Genomic DNA, 16,414 nt, shown 5'->3' with positions numbered 1-16,414 from the left:
CACCCCTATATATACTCCATACTAATCAAATTAAAAACTCCTATAAATACACATAAAAACAAAATAAAATGGTATAGTTATTTTTGCCAACAAAGCATCTTATATGGCTTCACCTAAATAATGGAAAAGTTTAGAGTCAGCTGTGTAAATAGGAAAAAAGAACCCAAATCAGGATGAATTTTAAGTGTAGTGGAATTTTCCATACCCTCACATCTCATTTTTCTTCTTCCCTTCCTTTGGGTTAAATTAATTCTGAAATTACATTAAGAAAAATCCACTCTGAAATTTTATTCATTAAAATGATTACCTGGAGCTTTGGAGCACATGCAAACCCACCACCTGACTCACCATCAGCTTACATTTTATTCCCTTTGAAGCAAAAATAATAAAAACTGTAAAATATGTTCAAGTTCTAAACCTCAATGACTTGAGATTAGACTACTTTCCCTATTTAATGACAATGTTCTCAGAATGAACTCTTCTCTCAGGAACTACGTCTGAAGGGGTTTCTTAATCAAATGCTGGGAAATCCAAAAAGGCTTTCTAGTGGCAAAGCTGCAGGACAGCGTCTCAGGTTCACATCCTCTCCCAGAATGCCGTTCTTTCATCTGGATTTTTTTCTAGGACAATATGAACAATATGTAAAAATACTCGGCAATTACCAACTAGTAGTGTGAGAAAAGAAAGGATTTCCAAAATTATGCCTGATTCAGGGCCTAATCATAAATAGAAAGCTTTGCCTTTACAGTTTTACTTATAATCGAAAACCTACTGCAATCAATCAAAATTTCTGTATGGATACCCACAAAATGTCAGTTACAAAAAAATAACCGGCTTTCCTCACTGATAATAGTTAGTCATTTGAGGCCCTGGCTGGTTGGCTCAGCGGTAGAGCGTCGGCCTAGCATGCGGAGGACCCGGGTTCGATTCCCGGCCAGGGCACACAGGAGAAGCGCCCATCTGCTTCTCCACCCCTCCGCCGCGCCTTCCTCTCTGTCTCTCTCTTCCCCTCCCAGAGCCAAGGCTCCATTGGAGCAAAGATGGCCCGGGCGCTGGGGATGGTTGCAACATGGCAACGCCCAGGATGGGCAGAGCATCGCCCCTGGTGGGCGTGCCGGGTGGATCCCGGTCGGGCGCATGCGGGAGTCTGACTGTCTCTCCCTGTTTCCAGCTTCAGAAAAATGCAAAAAAAAATAGTCATTTGAAATCATCCCAACCTGTTCCTTTAGAGCAGCCAGCGTGGCATCCAATTTCTTTTGCAAGGACAACACTTGCTCTTCATACTTCCTGGTGAGGCCCGAGACGATGCTCTCATGCTGCTCCCGCGCGCGCTGCAGGGACCCCGCCCGGTGAAGGTCCAGCAGCTGCTGCTTCAGGCTCTCCAGAGCCATCTCCGTTGTTCTGGACTTCTTAATCATCTAGCAAAGACACAACGAATAGCCACGTTGACGATATTTTGACTCTAAGCTCTCTTTCTGAACTTGAACTCTAAAAATCAACTATGCTTTAATGACAGAGAAGAAAGGGTCTCCCTGGTGGCTCTATTTCCTGAAGACTTCCCTACATGGGACCGAGCAGCCCCAAGGTTGCTGCAAGCATTCAGTGAGCAAAACTTCTGTTGTTCCCCGAAATGACAATGCGGGTCACAGACTGGGCACCTGCGGCTACTGTACTGGTCCCGGTGCTGTTTGCACTGCTCTGTGAGTGAAGTGTGGGGAGCGAGCCAAACGTTAGGTCGCAGAGCAATGACAGACTTGATGCAACCTGTCAATGATATCTACTAAAAACAAAGTTTTGACAGCTATAATTATACAGCTGCAAAATAATGATGTAGTAAGCTAAATTGGATCCCAAAAGATGTCCGTGTCCCAATCGCTGTAACTTGTGAATATCTTATACTACATGGCAAGGGGAGTTGTGGCTGTGGACCGAATTGAAGTTGCTAAACAGATAACCTTAAAATAAGGAGATTATCCTGGATTACCTAGGTGGATCCAATGTATCCACAATGGTTCTTAAATGAGGGAAACTGAGGCAGAAAAGTCCAAAACAGTGACTTCTGGCTCTCAGGATGGAAATGGGCCATGAACCTTTTGCATGGATCATGGCAAGCTGGAAAAGGCAAGAAAATGGACTTCCTCACAGAGCCTCCAAAATGCAACCCAGTCCTAGTGATGCCTTAATTTTAGTCCAGTGAGATCCATGTCACACTTCTGACCTTTGGAACTATAAGATAATAATATTTGTGTTGTTTTAACCGACTAAATTTTCGGTAATCTGTTATAGCAGCAATAGGAAACCAAAACACTTGGTGATTCTGCTAGTTTCTTTTATTTCGTTCTTGTATTTGTGCTATTTTATTTTTGATAAATAAAATTTCTAACTCAGAAGATTACAAAGTTATCAGCTTTTATTATATAAAAACTATTCAACCTTTTTCTTTCAAATTTTCCATTGATTTGAGGGGGGGAAGGGAGAGGGGGGAGATAAAGAGAGGGAATGGGTAAGGAGAGAGAGAGAGAAGCATCAACGTATTATTCTACTTAATTGCTCCCCATTTAGTTGTGCATTCATTGGTTGCTTCTCCTATGTCCCTGGACCAGGAACACTTGATCCCCTAAAATACCTGACCAGGGCTTTATTCAATTTTTTAATCTAATAACTATCAGTTTTCGAAAATATTTTAAATGCTAATCATCTAACTGCTAAGAAATATATATTTGGTCATTCAAATAACCAATATATTTGGTCTTTATCTATAATCTCTAACTCACAGCTCCCAAAACCCTTGGAATTTCCTAAGTGTTCAGAGTGATTAAAATGTTATGTGAATGTGGTTGACTTTTCACCTAAGGATGGGGGCTAGTTAACCCTGTAGCCAACCATATGATGAGAGGAATGGAACTTTCAACCCTGACCTCTGGGGTGGGAAGAAGGCTAGACCAGTGGTCCCCAGCCTTTTTTGGGCCACAGACCGGTTTAATGTCAGAAAGTATTTTCACGGACCGGCCTTTAGGGTGGGACGGATAAATGTATCACATCACCGAGACAAGTGTCAAGAGTGAGTCTTAGACGGATGTAACAGAGGGAATCTGGTCACTTTTTAAAAATAAAACATCGTTCAGACTTAAATATAAATAAAACGGAATAATGTAAGTTATTTATTCTTTCTCTGTGGACTGGTACCAAATGGCTCACGGACCAGTACCAGTCGTGGCCCGGGGGTTGGGGACCACTAGGCTAGAGGGTGAATTAATCACAAGTGGCCAAAGATTTAATCGGCCATGCTGTGCAATAAAGTTTCCATAATAACCCGCAAGGACCAGCTTTGGAGAGATGTTGGGTCAGTGACTGTGGAGATGCAGGGAGAGCAGCACACTCAAGAGGGCTGGAAGCGCCACGCCCTTTCCCCATTCCTTACTCCAAGGGTCCCAAACTTTTTACACAGGGGGCCAGTTCACTGTCCCTCAGACCATTGGAGGGCCGGACTATTAAAAAAAACTATGAACAAATTCCTATGCACACTGCACATATCTTATTTTAAAGTAAAAAAACAAAACGGCAACAAATACAATATTTAAAATAAAGAACAAGTAAATTTAAATCAACAAACTGACCAATATTTCAGTGGGAACTATGCTCCTCTCACTGACCACCAATGAAAGAGGTACCCTTCCAGAAGTGCGGTGGGGGCCGGATAAATGGCCTAAGGGGGCCGCATGTGGCCCGCGAGCCGTAGTTTGGGGACCCCTGCCTTACTCCATGCGTCTCTCCATCTGGCTGTTCCTGAGTTATATCCTTTAATAATAAACTGCTGATCTGGTAAGTGAAATGTTTCTCTGAGTGATATGAGCCAATCTAGCAAATTAACAACCAAGGAGGAAGGTTGAGGGAGCCTCTGATTTACAGTCAGTCAGTCAGAAACATAGGCAACATCCTCGGATCACAACTGGCGGCTGACACTATAACAAAATTGATGAATTCTTGGAACACCTCACTGGTATCTGTGAATTTCTTGGTGTTGGTTTGGGGAGGGAAACAGGGGAGACTTGGGAAAAGAAAACCATGAGCAGGGGCTTGTGAATCAAATAGCAGTGTGGGTGGCAAGTTCTGGGCACACACGAGTGCATAAGAACAACAAACAGACTTGAGTGTGAGGAGAGGAAGAGGAGACACAGGCAAGGATCAGATAATCATCTTGATACCAAAGTGGGGTCATTGAAAAGTTTTAAGCAAGGGAAAGAAATAATCATAAAGACATAATTAGAAAGATTACCCAGATGGCCATAAGAAAGAATTTGGAGAAGGGATAAAAAAAATAGACTAGTTAAGAGGCTTTTGCAATAGATGATAAAATCCCAAGTCAGGACCAATGAACAGAAATGAGGAGACTGATCAGAAAGTAGCAGATGAAGGTCTCCTCCAGATTGCCAGGACACAGGTGACCGGTCACCAGAGCGCCATTCCTCCAAAGTAAGGAAAAGAACAACAGGTTTATAATGGAAGACAGTGTAACCTTCAAAGTTCTTCTCAATGTAGTCCTACCAGACCAAAAGTTAAGTAACTAAACTCCTCACTTGTGGTAAAAAGAAAATCATTTTTCACTGGAAATAATTAGGATGAAATACTCACCTGCTCTTCGTTGGCTTTGAATGCTTGCATCTGGGTCTCCAGGGCTTGTATCTGGGCTTCGAGCTGCATCTCTCTCTCTTTTCCGTCCTGAAAGAGTTTCTGCGACTCTTGAAGGCTAAGGGTCAAACCATCCTTTTCATCTAGGACATTATAAATGTTTATATAAATAACATGTTACTGTAAAGGGACCCCAATAGTCACAACCTCTATCAAATATCAGATCTATGTCACCTATCTATACATGTTGTTACATTCAATTTAATTCAGTAATGAACATTAGTTGATTAGGAGAAAACTGATAAAGTTCCCAGCAGAATGCCTGAGTAACACCAAGAAAATGTAGAGAACCAGGGCCACTTCCTTAAAAAAATCTTATTGTATCCCCTTGGGGACCAAAAGATTTCCTACCAATAATTTATCTGTTTATCTGAGAAGCTACACAGATGTGACAAACCCCTACTAATCAAAACAAGAATCTGAGACTAATTACTTTTTATACACACTTGCAATGATCTCTTAAATTCGCCTCATTTTAAATTCTTCCCACATTCTTTATGCGATTGCCCACAAGTTCTTCTCTCAAAATAAAATTTATGAGCATGACAGAAAAAGAGCTTTAATCACTATCAATTAAGTTTGAAATGTGCAGGGGTTCAGTCACAAAATTAGCCTACAAATGAAAGTTCAACAGTGACCAAGATGCAGAAAGCACGCAGAGTGAGCAATTCTAACTGGAATCTCTATTTGCTGTGTGTTCCCCGGAGTAGGGCTCCATTTGCACCCTGGCACACATTGAAGTTCAGGATCCTAACTCTTACTTGGATTAAAACATTATGCTAATCAGTAGGCTCAGAAAATGTCATGCAAACAAAAGATACATCTCTCTGGGAATTGTAATACTTCAAGATAATTAATCAACAACTTTCAGGACAGGATACCATCAGCATAGTTAAATCATGTTCATTTTTTCTAACAGCCTAACAGAAAAAAGAAGAGAAAGAAAAGGGAGAAAATGAGGACCTCAAAATAGTATGTTCTGGAAAGAAGTAACCCAAAGAAAGGTGTCAAAAGTCCTGGCTTTTGTTTCCTTCTGACAGACTGACTATGATCCCAGTGACCAAGTACAGCAACTATCTAAGCTTCATAATTATTTTGTTTTGAATGTTTACTTTATTGATTTTAGAGGGAGAGGTAGGGAGGGAAAGAGACAAAGACAGGAACTTTGATCTGTTCCTGTATGTGCCCTGACCAGGGATCGAACCGGCAACCTCTGTACTCCAGGATGATGCTCTAGCCAACTGAGCCATCCGGCCAGGGCTCCAAGCTTCATAATTAAAATGAAGTTCCTGGGAACAAGATTTCTAGCTCTAGCATAGCTCAGAAATGACAGCTGGTATCTTACCTTTTATTATCAGAAGCTGGTGGTTCAGATATCTGATTTGACGCTCACTTTCATTTAATTTTTCAACTAAATTGTCTAGTTGTCTCTCTTTTGCTTTGTTAAGAATCTGAAGTTGAATAATATGCATATTTTCCGCAGAATCTGATTTGAAATTAAAGACAATTTATTAGAAAAAAGCATATCAAAATATAAATTTGTGGTCATTTAGGGCAGTGTTTTCGATACACGGACATAACTCATTAGAGTATCCATGAAAACAATTCAGTGGACTGTGACTCATAGTTTTTTAAAACAAACAAGGTAGACAGAATATAATAGAACATATGACAATGCATCATGTAGCAAAAATGAGTATTTTGTCAGACTTCTGTTTTAGTTATATATACTTATTGATATAAATATTATAGACTGTATCACAATGTACAACATGTTCTCCTTACTGTGGTCACTGCCAGAAAAGTTTGAAAAGTCATTGGTTTGAAGTATAACTCTTAATCACTACCATTTTAGCTAGTTAAAAATAAATAAATGTGAATGAAAAGGGGGCTATGCAGTAAACCTGACAAGCTCAGGGGAACACAGGGCATGCCTGACAAGCTTTCTGACCAACTGTAACCACAGGATGGTCTAATCCCAAATTCCTAACAGGGCGGGTCATAGTGGGTAGTCACATCCCAGGCATATAGATAGCATCATTAGCAAAGGTCAATCTACCTTAAGTGAACCCTGTCCATGGTTCTTATGCATCTAGGATAACGTATCTTTTTAAACATCACAGTGATTTTCTTTTCCTAGCCCTTGAAGGCACAACTGCAGGGACCAGAGGACAAGACGACAGAACCCCCACTGTTACCCTGTCACCTGCATACCACCGCTATGTGCTGTAAATGTTCATTATTAACTAGCCTGGACCCACCAATGTAAAAGAAGTGTGTGCTTCTCCACTTTGCCTCTTTTCCAATTTTAGAGATTTTCCTTAATCTACCATAATGCACCTTCCTGATGTCTTCCCCTTTGCTCCTAATGTGTCAAGTAAGCTGTGCAGCTGGCATTCTCCAGAGCCTGTGACAACCTATGTTCCCTGGCATGTTGGTGTCAGTTTGGCTCAAATAAACTCATAAAAACTCCTACAGGTTTGGACATTCCTTACGCTGACACCAATTACAATGGGACGGAGTTATATGTTCTCATAAAATTGAAAAATAAGCTTCTCTAAAACCATCTTTAAAGAAAATTTCTATACATCCTCCTCAAAATATTTTACTAATAAGCAGGAGCGGGGATTATACTGTACTCATATTTATGCTACAGATAAATGCTGAATAAATTAGTGAGTAAATAGATTAATAAAGGATTTTGATCTTTATAAAAGATTTATAAAAGATCTTTCATAAATGATTCAAGTCACTTTAGGGACCACTTAAAAACAATTGGGGGGAGGGAATGATTTATAGAAGGATAATGCTTCTCCTATAACACAATGACAAATATTCATTTTCTACTAGAACAATGCTCCCACTTGCTAGCAAATAAAGTAGGCCTCTTTTTAAAAACAGATATGGTTAAAATTTAAAAAAATAAAAACCTGAAGACTGAAAACTATTACAGGTCAAACTCTTGTCTGGCCTTAGAACAGGGCTAGCCCCTGAACAAAAAATAATGTGCAAGCCACATCTCTCTTCAGTCATTTTTTTTAAACTACTGCTGCTAAGAAGCTGTAATCACTAAATCTGGCACTAGCATTAAGTTATTGAATTAACTTCCAGATGTCAAATTTAGGCAAATGTGTAACCGTCTTAAACAAAAAATATATCAACTTGATCAAATGCAGATTAAGAAAGTGATAAAAAGGTGATATATGCAGAATGACTAGCTGAACATGTAAGGGAGAGGAAACACCACGCCCTAGAGCCACTGCTGTGATGCGAATTCACACGCCTCCACCAGTTCTGCCCCACACACACTGCGTTTCCTTGGCACTCCATTCCACAGTAACTTATACAAAGGTATCTGCTTTGACTCCTTCGAGGTATGTAAGTCCAGCAGCCCAAGTGTACCACGAAAGCAGTGCACGCAGTTAGAGCGTGCAGACCGGGTTTCTCTTGGGCGTAGCCCAGGAAACCTAGAATATCCAGTGTGACCTTTCCCCTGCTTCTTAAATGTAAAACAAACAAACAAACACCTTACTGTCACACTCTAGAATCACACTGGTTCTTCACCATGCACAGAATTAGAAGGTATTTCACATGCCAGAAGGTCAAACAGTGAAAGTTGAATGTATGTAAACCCTAGTTCAGTTAGTCAGAGTACAAGTTTTGATTTTTGGCCTTGGGTGTTTTAGCTCCTCGAAATGCTGTGGTAGCACTTTCCTCCTTCTCCTCTCTATACAATATAATCCGAGCAACTTCCTTGGTAAGTGTCACATGCCTAACCCTGAGATAGGAAGTCAGTTTAAATTCTGAACATAATGTAATTTATATCAGAGTGCAAAAGAAAAAAATTAAGATGATAATAGCTAGGTTACTAAATTACATTCCTATATAATGAAAAATCTAGGATTAAACGGAAAATTGTATTTCATTTTCCAAATCAGACTTTACTTAGAAAAATAAAAAGCTCATGAAAAGTCTTAACCAACTACAATGACTCATATGTACAGTTGAGAAAATTTTAGTTTTTTTTTTAAGGAAAAGTTCAAATATATGAGAAGGTAGAGAAAAGAGCCCAAGGACTCCCAGGAACTCATCATGCAGATTCAACAATTATAAACTAGCAGCCATCTTGCTTTGTCTGTACCCTCACCCAACATTACCCCCCAACACTGTGTCATTTGAAGTAAATCCTAGACTTCATATAGGTTTATTCATAAATACTACAGGATCTAGCTCTAACTTATAATAAGGGCTTTAAAAAATCAAACACAATTCAATGACCATACTTTAAAAAGTAATAATTCTTCAGAATGCTTAAAGTGTATTAAGAAATAAATATAAACTTGATAACATACTTTCATTAGCTCCTAAAAACTGTTGTTGCAGGCCTTCAAATGTGTCACTTCCTGCAGTCTCTTGGGTTGGTGAGTCATTGTTCTGAGTAGGAGACTGAAAAGGTTTATAGGTCACTGTATATGGTTCCAACACTTGTCCTTGTGACGCACCAAATTGCTATTATAAGATGATAAATGAAATAGACAATTAGGATTTGGCCTTTTCCTCAAAAATTATCTAAATCAGACACCTTACTTAAGTCACAGAACTTAATTGTGGTACAATTACAAATTTTATACATATATCTTTGCTTTAAAATAACTCATTGTTATTTAAGTTACTGAAAGTTTGCAAAATAAAATTTCACACATCTTAATTGTACTTTTTGACCATATAACAGGCCAATAACAGTCAAGAATTCCAGTAAGACTGTATAGAAATAACGTAAGAATGACTGAAATGATGCCAACATTTTGGTAACATAAAAATACACATATTCAATGACAAGAACATGTGACATAATTCTTCCTATGTAATAAATATTCAATAATTTTTGTGGAATGAATACTATTCTACAGAGATAGAAAAGAAAATGGTTACCTTAAAAGAAAAAAAAGAAATCATCCTGTCATCGGGTGACACAAAATAGCTACTGGAAAAAAAGGAGCCATCCATTGCCATTATGAAAGTTTAAGAAATAGCTCACTGTACCCTAAGGTCTTACTTCATTAAACTTGGCCAGGGTTAAAAAAAAAAAGAAAAAAAAAGTGCATTTTTCTTAACATTCATCCTGTCTATGGCTTATATCATCACAAAACAGATATCAGCTTTGAAGTGTTTGATCTAACATTTGTTACAAGGGTGGTGAACCAGAAAACCATGGTAATTAAATGATGTCATCCACATAGATTTACTGCTTTAAAACCATACCCGGTGACCTGAATACAGCTTCTCACTGGAGCACAGTGAAGTGAGAGAAACCAGAAAATGCAGTAAATGAATATGGTTATTCTTTGACTCAGATTTTTAATGTTTAATGAACTGTCTCCATAATGCCTCTATTTTAAAAGTCTGACTTAAGATCATGATTTCATTAGATTGTAAACCGGAAACAGCATGACTGATTCAGCATGAGCCTGAATAAATGCACTCTCAAAAATCTTTATACTGAAGGCCCTGGCCAGTTTGCTCAGTGGTAGAGCATCGGCCTGGCGTGCGAGGGGTCCCGGGTTCAATTCCCAGCCAGGGCACACAGGAGAGGCGCCCATCTGCTTCTCCACCCCTCCCCCTCTCCTTCCTCTCTGTCTCTCTCTTCCCCTCCTGCAGCGAGGCTCCATTGGAGCAACGATGGCCGGGCACTGGGGATGGCTCCTTGGCCTCTGCCCCAGGCGCTAGAGTGGCTCTGGTCGCGGCAGAGCGATGCCCTGGGGGGCAGAGCATCGCCCCCTGGTGGGCAGAGCGTCGCCCCCTGGTGGGCGTGCTGGGTGGATCCCAGTCGGGCGCATGCGGGAGTCTATCTGACTGTCTCTCCCCATTTCCAGCTTCGGAAAAATACAAAAAAAAAAAAAAAATCTTTATACTGAAACTAAATACAGTGGTACCTTGAGATACAAGCAGACCAACATTTTTTTAAAGATACGAGCTGAGACTTGGTCTGTATTTTTGTTTGAGATCCGAGCGAAATTTCAAGATATGAGTCATGATTCAGGAAGCTGCTGCTTCAGCACTTTTTAATGACACTTGTTTGTCACATTTCCGTAACATTTTAAAAGGCACGCAAAAGCAAACCTCTTTGGATAGATTTTTATTCAAAAGTCCTGCAAGTGAAAGTGCCGAAAGTGCAGCCAAAATGGCAAAAACAGGTGATGATTAAATGAAAAATATGTAATGTTAAGCTTAGGCTAGGTTTAAAGTTAAGAAAGTGCATTTTTTTTACAATTAAGTTTTTGTGGTTTCATTTTATATAAAGAAAGTGCAGTTTTAGTTTTGTTTAAAGTAAAGAAAATGTAGTTTTAGTTTACATTTAGTGTTAAGAAAGTGCAGTTTTAGTTGACGTGTCTACAGTGCCTGCATCCCTTCCTCCCTCCCTTCTCCTCCACCATTCACCTCCATTAGCTGCACTCGTCTGTCTCCAAGGTAAGAATACAGTACTAAATAACACTTTTTTCTTTTATTTCATATATTTTGTTATACATTGGTAAAGTATACATGTGTGTTTCTTAATTAAAAATGTTTTTTTTTCCATAATTTAGGATGGTTTGAGGGTGCTTCACAGGGCTGGAATGGATTAAATCTATTTGTTATTTTATTTTATTTTTTTTTATAATAATTTTATTTTTTTAATGGGTGACATCAATAAATCAGGATACATATATTCAAAGATAACAAGTCCAGGTTATCTTGTCGTTCAATTATGTTGCATACCCACCACCCAAAGTCAGATTGTCCTCTGTCACCTTCTATCTTGTTTTCTTTGTGCCCCTCCCCACCCCCTTTCCCTCTCCCATTCCCCCCTCCCCCCCTGTAACCACCACACTCTTATCAATGTCTCTTAGTTTCACTATTATGTCCCACCTACATATGGAATAATACAGTTCCTGTTTTTTTCTGATTTACTTATTTCGCTTTGTATCATGTTATCAAGATCCCACCATTTTGCTGTAAATGTTCCGATGTCATCATTTCTTATGGCTGAGTAGTATTCCATAGTGTATATGTGCCACATCTTCTTTATCCAGTCATCTATTGATGGGCTTTTTGGTTGTTTCCATGTCCTGGCCACTGTGAACAATGCTGCAATAAACATGGGGCTGCATGTGTCTTTACGTATCAATGTTTCTGAGTTTTTGGGGTATATACCCAGTAGAGGGATTGCTGGGTCATAAGGTAGTTCCATTTTCAGTTTTTTGAGGAACCACCATACTTTCTTCCATAATGGTTGTACTACTTTACATTCCCACCAACAGTGTATGAGGGTTCCTTTTTCTCCACAGCCTCTCCAACATTTGCTATTACCTGTCTTGCTAATGACAGCTAATCGAACAGGTGTGAGGTGCTATCTCATTGCCGTTTTGATTTGCATTTCTCTAATAGCTAAAGAAGATGAGCATCTTTTCATATATCTGTTGGCCATTTGTATTTCTTCCTGGGAGAAGTGTCTATTCCTATCCTCTTCCCATTTTTTTATTGGATTGTTTGTTTGTTGTTGAGTTTTATGAGTTCTTTGTATATTTTGAATATTAGGCCCTTATCTGAGCTGTTGTTTGAAAATATCATTTCCCATTTAGTTGGCTTTCTGTTTATTTTGTTATCAGTTTCTCTTGCTGAGCAAAAACTTCTTAGTCTGATGTAGTCCCATTCATTAATTTTTGCCTTCACTTCTCTTGCCTGTGGAGTCAAATTCATAAAATGCTCTTTAAAACCCAGGTCCATGAGTTGAGTACCTATGTCTTCTTCTATGTACTTAATTGTTTCAGGTCTTATGTTTAGATCTTTGATCCATTTTGAGTTAATTTTTGTACAGGGGGAGAGACTGAAGTCGACTTTCATTCTTTTGCATGTGGCTTTCCAGTTTTCCCAGCACCATTTATTGAAGAGGCTTTCTTTTCTACATTGTGTGTTGTTGACCCCTTTATCAAAAATTATTTGACTATATATATGTGGTTTTATTTCTGAACTTTCTATTCTGTTCCATTGGTCTGAGTGTCTATTTTTCTGCCAATACCATGCTGTTTTGATTGTCGTGGCCCTATAATATAGTTTGAAGTCAGGTATTGTAATGCTCCCAGCTTCATTCTTTTTCTTTAGGATTGCTTTGGCTATTCGGGGTTTTTTATAGTTCCATATAAATCTGATGATTTTTTGCTCTATTTCTTTAAAAAACGTCATTGGAAGTTTGATAGGAATTGCATTAAATTTGTATATTGCTTTGGGTAATATAGCCATCTTGATTATATTTATTCTTCCTAGCCAAGAACAAGGTATATTCTTCCATCTCATTATATCTTTTTCGATTTCCCTTAACAATGGTTTATAGTTGTCATTATATAAGTCCTTTACATTCTTTGTTATGTTTATTCCTAAGTATTTTATTTTTTTTGTTGCAATCGTGAAGGGGATTATTCTTTTGAGTTCATTCTCGCATGTTTCATTGTTGGCATATAGAAAGGCTATTGACTTCTGTATGTTAATTTTGTATCCTGCAACCTTACTGTATTGGCTTACTGTTTAAACATAAAATTGTGTTGTATTTTATCGAAAGCCTTTTCTGCGTCTATTGATAAGATCATGTGATTTTTGTTCTTTGTTTTGTTGATATGGTGTATTACGTTAACCGTTTTACGTATGTTGAACCATCCTTGAGATTCTGGGATGAATCCCACTTGATCATGATGTATTATTTTTTTAATATGTTGTTGTATTCGATTTGCTAGTATTTTGTTTAGTATTTTAGCATCTGTATTCATTAGAGATATTGGTCTGTAGTTTTCTTGTTTTGTGCCATCCTTGCCTGGTTTTGGTATGAGGGTTATGTTGGCCTCATAAAATGTGTTTGGAAGTATTGCTTCTTCTTCAATTTTTTGGAAGACTTTGAGTAGAATAGGAACCAAGTCTTCTTTGAATGTTTGATAAAATTCGCTGGTATAGCCGTCAGGGCCTGGACTTTTATTTTGGGGAAGGTTTTTAATGGTTTTTTCTATTTCTTCTCTACTGATAGGTCTGTTTAGGCTTTCTGCTTCTTCTTGACTCAGTCTAGGAAGGTTGTATTGTTCTAGGAATTTATCCATTTCTTCTAGGTTGTTGAATTTAGTGGCATAAAGTTTTTCATAGTATTCTACAATAATTCTTTGTATATCTACGGTGTCCGTGGTGATTTCTCCTCTTTCATTTTGGATTTTGTTTATATGAGTTCTTTCTCTTTTTTCCTTGGTAAGTCTTGCCAAGGGTTTGTCAATTTTGTTGATCTTTTCAAAGAACCAGCTCCTTGTTCTATTAATTTTTTCTATAGTTTTTCTGTTCTCTAATTCATTTATTTCTGCTCTGATTTTTATTATCTCCTTTCTTCGGCTGGTTTTGGGTTGTCTTTGTTCTTCTTTTTCTAGTTCCTTAAGGTGGGAAGTTAAGTGGTTCACTTGGGCTCTCTCTTGTTTGTTCATATATGCCTGAAGTGATATGAACTTCCCTCTTATCACTGCTTTTGCTGCATCCCATAGATTCTGATATGTCGTATTGTCATTTTCATTTGTCTGTATATATCTTTTGATCTCTGCACTTATTTCTTCTTTTACCCAATCATTTTTTAAAAGTATGTTGTTTAGTTTCCACATTTTTGTGGGAATTTTTTCCTCTTTTTTGCAGTTGAATTCTAGTTTCAAGGCTTTATGATCAGAAAATATGCTTGGTACAACTTCAATTTTTCTGAATTTGCTGATGTTGTTTTTGTGGCCCAACATATGGTCAATTCTTGAGAATGATCCATGTACACTGGAGAAAAATGTATACTCAGTCACTTTGGGATGAAATGTCCTGTAGATGTCTATCATATCCAGGTGCTCTAGTGTTTTGTTTAAGGCCACTATGTCTTTGTTGATTCTCTGTTTGGATGACCGATCTAGAGCCGTCAGCGGTGTACTGAGGTCTCCAAGTATGATTGTGTTTTTGTCAGTTTTTGTTTTAAGATCAATAAGTAGCTGTCTTATATATTTTGGTGCTCCTTGGTTTGGTGCATATATATTAAGAATTGTTATGTCTTCTTGATTCAGTGTCCCCTTAGCCATTATGAAATGGCCATTTTTGTCTCTGAGTACTTTTCCTGTCTTGTAGTCAGCATTATCCGATATGAGTATTGCTACACCTGCTTTTTTTTTTTATGTTATTTGCTTGGAGTATTGTTTTCCAGCCTTTCACTTTGAATTTGTTTTTATCCTTGTTACTTAGATGAGTTTCCTGTAGGCAGCATACAGTTGGATTTTCTTTTTTAATCCATTCTGCTACTCTGTGCCTTTTTATTGGTGAGTTTAATCCATTTACATTTAGTGTAATTATTGATACTTGTGAGTTCCCTATTGCCATTTTATATCTTCCTTTCTGTTAGTTTTGTGTCTTGTTTGATCCTTCTTTTTCGTTTTTCTATCTTTTGTTTTTATTTGGTTGTATTCCATACATCTTTCCTCTGTAGCTATCTTTTTTATCTCATGTGCTTCTGTGGTGGTTTTTTCAATGGTGGTTACCTTTGAGTAATGAAAAGGGTCCCTACCCTGTTCATTGTAGCGAACTATTTTGTGAGTACTTTTGCACTCCATCGTCCTTTGCTACTGTTAATCTCCATCTTCTCCCCCTCTTTCTTTTTGTTGTTGTCACAGTTTAAATTTGGTTTTATTGTGTTCTTCTTGGAGCTTTTACTTGTGGCTCTGTTTTTTTTTTGTTCTTTGTATCTGATTGGAGAACCCCCTTTAGTAATTCCTGGAGTGGGGGTTTTCTGATGATAAATTCCCTCATCTTTTCTGTATCTGTGAATGTTTTTATTTCTCCTTCATATTTGAAGGATAGCTTTGATGGGTATAGTATTCGTGGGTGAAAGTTCCTCTCTTTCAGGACTTTAAATATTGGAGTCCACTCTCTTCTAGCTTGTAGAGTTTCTGCTGAGAAATCTGATGATAATCTAATGGGCCTTCCTTTATATGTTGTATTCTTCTTTTCCCTGGCTGCCTTGAGAATTTTTTCTTTGCCATTGGTTTGTGCCAATTTCATTATGATGTGCCTTGGAGTAGGTTTGTTGGGGTTAAGAAAACTCGGAGTTCTGTTTGCTTCTTGAACTTGAGGCTTTAGTTCTTTCCACAGGCTTGGGAAGTTCTCATCTATTATTTGTTTGAGTATGTTCTCCATTCCATTTTCTCTCTCTTCTCCCTCTGATATACCTATTATTCTTATGTTATTCTTTTTGATGGAGTCAGATAATTCTTGTAGGGCTATCTCATTTTTTTTAATTTTTGAGTCTCTTTCTTCTTCTCTCTGTTGTGCCTCAAGTTGCTTGTCTTCTATTTCACTAATCCTCTCTTCTATCTGACCTGTTCTATTAGCTAAGCTTGTTACTTCGTTTTTCAGCTCATGAATTGAGTTTTTCATCTCTGTTTGATTTGTTTTTATAGTTTCAATTTCCTTGGACATATATTCTTTGTGCTCATTGAGTTGTTTTCTGAGCTCCCTAAATTGCCTTTCTGTGTTTTCTTGTATATCTCGGAGGATTTTTAGGATTTCTATCTTGAATTCTCTGTCATTTAGCTCCAAGGTTTCCAATATATTAAATTTTTTCTCCATAGATTTTTCCTCATCTAGCTGTGTTACCTCTCTTTCTTTTGTATCCATGATATTCGATTTTCTCTTCCTTAATGGC

The 16,414-nt window shown here is 38.1% G+C and overlaps 1 protein-coding gene across 1 annotated transcript in view; it reads right to left on the bottom strand.

The window, feature by feature from the left end:
• The window catches only part of CEP152 (centrosomal protein 152), a 112,275-nt gene that overhangs the window by 71,372 nt on the left and 24,489 nt on the right, over positions 1-16,414 (bottom strand). Inside the window, exons 6-9 of the mRNA XM_066344297.1 lie at positions 9,042-9,198; positions 6,035-6,175; positions 4,633-4,772; positions 1,218-1,418 (exon numbers count right to left, since the gene is read on the bottom strand). Of these exons, the coding sequence (XP_066200394.1) occupies positions 1,218-1,418; positions 4,633-4,772; positions 6,035-6,175; positions 9,042-9,198 (639 nt within the window). The remainder of the gene's footprint in view (positions 1-1,217; positions 1,419-4,632; positions 4,773-6,034; positions 6,176-9,041; positions 9,199-16,414) is intronic.

This window comes from Saccopteryx leptura, chromosome 6 (genome assembly GCF_036850995.1).
Source record: "Saccopteryx leptura isolate mSacLep1 chromosome 6, mSacLep1_pri_phased_curated, whole genome shotgun sequence".
NCBI classification, from domain to species: Eukaryota; Metazoa; Chordata; class Mammalia; order Chiroptera; family Emballonuridae; genus Saccopteryx; species Saccopteryx leptura.
The sequence above is the reverse complement of the archived record's forward strand: the minus strand, read 5'-3'. Positions and strand labels throughout refer to the sequence as shown.